This window comes from Tigriopus californicus, chromosome 5 (assembly GCF_007210705.1).
Source record: "Tigriopus californicus strain San Diego chromosome 5, Tcal_SD_v2.1, whole genome shotgun sequence".
In the NCBI taxonomy this organism is placed as follows: Eukaryota; Metazoa; Arthropoda; class Copepoda; order Harpacticoida; family Harpacticidae; genus Tigriopus; species Tigriopus californicus.
Window position 1 is genome coordinate 5,134,913 of NC_081444.1, and position 4,322 is coordinate 5,139,234.

General features: G+C 40.0%; 1 protein-coding gene across 2 annotated transcripts in view; it reads right to left on the reverse strand.

The window, feature by feature from the left end:
* The window catches only part of LOC131881109 (lebercilin-like), a 4,511-nt gene extending 1,094 nt beyond the window's left edge, over positions 1-3,417 (reverse strand). Inside the window, exons 1-7 of one of the 2 annotated variants that reach the window (XM_059227877.1) lie at positions 3,033-3,417; positions 2,872-2,969; positions 2,421-2,641; positions 1,483-1,632; positions 1,229-1,417; positions 380-1,147; positions 104-258 (exon numbers count right to left, since the gene is read on the reverse strand). In XM_059227877.1, coding sequence (XP_059083860.1) covers positions 104-258; positions 380-1,147; positions 1,229-1,417; positions 1,483-1,632; positions 2,421-2,641; positions 2,872-2,969; positions 3,033-3,064 — 1,613 coding nt within the window. In that variant the 5' untranslated portion in view covers positions 3,065-3,417. Of the gene's footprint in view, positions 1-103; positions 259-379; positions 1,148-1,228; positions 1,418-1,482; positions 1,633-2,420; positions 2,642-2,757; positions 2,970-3,032 lie in introns of both variants that reach the window. The other variant, XM_059227876.1, reaches the window with a different exon arrangement.
* Positions 3,418-4,322: the final 905 nt, after the last annotated feature.

Here is a 4,322-nt window from a genome sequence, read left to right on the forward strand (position 1 = left end):
TTTCCGGCTTTTTTCTTACTTCTTTAGATTATTTTCGCATCTTTCCCAGCTTAAAACAAATTCGGCCAAAATGGCACCTTTTTTTTCGAGGTCTATTCATTACCCTTTGCTGCTTGGATTTGGATTGGAGCCAATGGAAGAAGATCTTGAAGACATCCCTTTCGGCATCCAGAGTGCCATTTTATCATCATCGGACATTTCGTGGATTCCGGTCTTTTGGGGCGAATCTTCACTGGATTGGTTGCTGTTTGGCTCGTTCTACATGAGAAATAAAATGAATCTTCAATGAATGTAATGTGTTAAGTTTGAACTTGAAATATAAAAACTAAACATGATCTGATTCATGGTGAATTGAAACTCAGAGTAAGATGTTAATTACTTGATTGGCTCCTTCGCTTTTGGGGTACGATTTCTCTTGTATGACGATTCCATTACTTTGGAAGAACTCCCTCGAGCTTATGAACGAGTTATCTCGTCTCGAGATTTGTTGATTGGTATCCGATTTCAAATCATGCTCCTCCGAGTTTAATGTTGACTTGTCATAGTCAGGCCCACCATTGCCTGACTCTTCGTCCACTTTTGCCGTGTCTTTTTCAGGTGATTCATGGGCTTCCACATCATTTGTAGGTTTCGAATCATCATCATCATCATCATCCATATTTTGCTCCCTCACAAACGTGTCTTTTCGATCCATCATCTTCCTGGACGGTCCACCTTCCTCTCCTTGAGTTTCGTTTTGATCATCGTTATCTGCTTGGTTCTCGAGGTTCTCTTGGCTTTCGGAAGTCTCTGATTTTGTCATAGAATGCCGCTCATCCTTTTCTCGATCAACTGCAGGCGAAATGTGACCCAGAGCCTTTTTATCGGTTCCATCAATTTCACTAATGTCGTCATCTGACCTAGTGTTTATGCTAAACATGCTAATCGCTCCAGACATTCGACTATGATTGCTCCTCCTGTTATATCTATGGGCATAGATGTGGCTCCGATGGATGAGTTTATCTTTCTCCTTGATATCATCCTTCAACTTTTCAATCTCTTGTTTGGCTAGATCCATCTTCTTGACCAGTCCATGATATTTCCCACGCAAATGGTTCATCTGTTGCCGATGGCTCTTTTCAATGATGGCAATCTTGTGCCTCATATCCTAAACACCAACCAGACGCGTCAATCTCCGTCACAACAACAAATTTTGAGCTTACTTGTTTACGATGTTCTAAATACTTACTGAATTCTCTTGATCTCTTAAAACCAATTGGTCTTGAACATTTCCAAGTTCTACTTGAAGCTGCTCCCTTTGATCCAGCTTCTTGGTTTGAGTCAAGGACGTAAGATTCTTATTAGACTCTCTCATCCTGAACAACTCAGCGTCCTTGCGATCCAATCGAAGGTTGAGATCCCTTTTGACTTCCGAAATCTAAAATATACCAACAGAAGTCAGCAAAAAGACGCTTATGCACATATGTGCAAATATGTCCTTACCTTTTTGAGCTTTTCCTTAAGAACTCTGACCTCTTCGTTGTGTGCGTGTAGAATGGTTGGTAGCTCGCCTCGGGTTCCACCCAAGCGACTCAATTCTAGATCTTGCCTTTTTACGGTACGATTTAAGAGTCGGTTTTGCTCTCTCAAGTCCTGGAATAATTGAATGCCAAGGTTGGAGAAAGCACGCAGGGATCCTTTCATCTCAGGTAGTCTTTTCTGTGTTCATGATATATTTAAAGATAAAAATTCTCTAAAATCTTGAAAGCTCCAACAATCAACACCAAAAACAATTACATTATTTTCGATGAAAATTGGACCAAAATTTACTGAGATGTGTGTCAAAAAACATTCTAGTGGGACAATGAAAATGCACCAGAAAAATCAATGAACAACGTTTAGGTTCATCTAAATTGATAGTGCTTTAAACTGTTTGTCTCGAAAGTGCACAAATAAAGTGTTACAAAACAGTTGTAATATCATTGTTCACAACTAGGTTATTTTAAACTACTTTTTAGTAGAAGTCCTGACTCTTTATCGAACCTCGAAGATAAGATCTTGATAAAGGGGCTGAGGTCCTTGACATAATCCCATTTTCTAAAGTTAGCTCCATGCCGAGGTCATTTGTTTTACGAACAACGCGCTAGGGCGTGCTCCAGTTCAACCTTTTGAGCAAAAACGAAACAGGCCTTCCCAAAATCTAGGTTGCGTTAGTTTTTTTTGAATTGCGCCCAGATTTTATGAAAAGCGTATGAAAGTTCACAATTGAAAATGATCTAGATGTGTATATATGACAATTGGACTTTGGCAATAACGTGTGGATCTAATACTATCACTTGACTTTGCTATTTTCTTTTGCGCCAGATTTCTAGAAAGCTCAGCCAAAACAAGGACTTTCTTTTACTTATCACGAAACACCTGTAACGTCTTTCAAACATTACCTGTACTTCTCTTTGGAGCTCTTTTTTGGAATTGAGCCGCTCCTTTTTGGCTTTTAGGTTGGCAGAATTTATTCGATCTGCTACAAATTTGGAGGCGCTATTAGATCTGGTTGAGCTCCAATTGGAAGATGTTTGGTAAGACAAGATTGAAAGCATTGGACTGGAGGAGGTTCCGAAATTGGACGCATCTATCACATGAGGAACCGAGGCGTAGGATGAACCTGAAACTCGGGTTTACACACACATATGTATAATCACATTATAGGCACAGTTTGTTCTTGTTTGAAGGGAAGATATATCTTTAAGGCAACCTATACAGTATGACAGTATTTAATACCTTTGGTGGATTTCAAGCTGGTCGGTCTACGACCTTGCCTCTTATTGAGAAGCTTCTTTTCTTTAAGATCGGACTGTGAAGTATGTTGGTCTTGTTTTTCATCATCATCTTTACCTTCCTCTGGCTCAGAGTCATAATTCTCGCTGTAGAAGTCATCATGATATTTTGATATTGAATTTCTAGATTTTCTCCCATCTCTCGCTGAACCTTGACTAAAAAAATTTAATGAAGGCAATCCAGTGAGATTCAAAACAATGGTCAACCTTGATTCTTACCTTTGTTCGTCTTCAGATATTTCTTCAGACATAATCCACTACACTTGTTGGCCTAATTTTTGGCAAAGCACACACATGAATGAAGGTATTAAAAGATGATCGGCTGTGAAAGCTACTTTACTATGATAGACACATCATGCATACTAGGACATATAGCAACAGAGACCAAATTCACTGGGGAAAGCAAATCTCCAGCTCCTTTAAACGACGTGAAACCCTGCTGGAGTTTTTTATCACAAGCTGATTAAAGCATATGCATATAATTTCGGACCAACTGATAAAAATGATTGATCCACATAATTGCGTTGGATCGAAGTTTTTGCCAGTGAATATTTTCACCTGGTTTGAAAAGCCAGGTATGAGTGAAGTGAAGGCCAATGTTAAAGGCTAAATGGACCAGCCAAGACACGAGGGTCTGCTTGAATTCACGCAACCAGTCGCGAGAGGGGCTCCAGCCAAAGGCCTTAAGCACATGCCACATCGAGAATACTGTAGAGTGTTCAAGCAGGGAAAGGAAAGTCCCTTAACGATTGGCGGGATCACCATGTGGTCTTTTGAGATTGTCTGGATTGAGACCAACTGTGTGGAGAAAACAGCTCCGCTTGAAACTAAGAGTCCCTTTTTTAGTTGCCGGCGCTTTGGCAGGAATTTCGGTTCAATGAAAAAGCGTTAAATAGGACAGAAAAAAAGTACGAAAATCCATAATATACAGTACAAGCATCTAAATTAAACGGATACAAATCACTTGTAATTAGTAAAGTAAAAGCATAAAAAAATGCTGTATGCAGAGATTCACGTGGCTGAGTTCACGTCATCAAATGCGGCCAATCTGATTGGCTGTCAGTTTTCAGAGGAATGGCCAACGTTTCTCATTGTGCTTCCAGTATCTTCAATCAAAAAGAAGGTACATTGATGAGAAAATGACTTATTGAGCACATATACTTGGTACGTAGTTGTATTAGAGATCTGAGGAGAGAGGCTTTACTCGCACCAATCAAGCTGAGACACTCTTTAGGATTATTTTCTGACTGATTTTCGCATTCTGACAGATCGGCAACAAGGCCGATCCACTTTTATTGCATTACTTCGATACAATCAAAGCATTTAAACCCTATTGTCCTTGGCCCGACATCCCTTCGTAATATTTGCAGTGGCACATCTTTGTCCGGCTCCCAGCCAAATGCCATTAACGACGGGAGCTAACAAAGGATCTGTTCAATGTGACCCACCCACTCTGCTGCAATAACCAAGATTTTCATCAGTACACCTACTCCCCTGTTTGAGTACTAT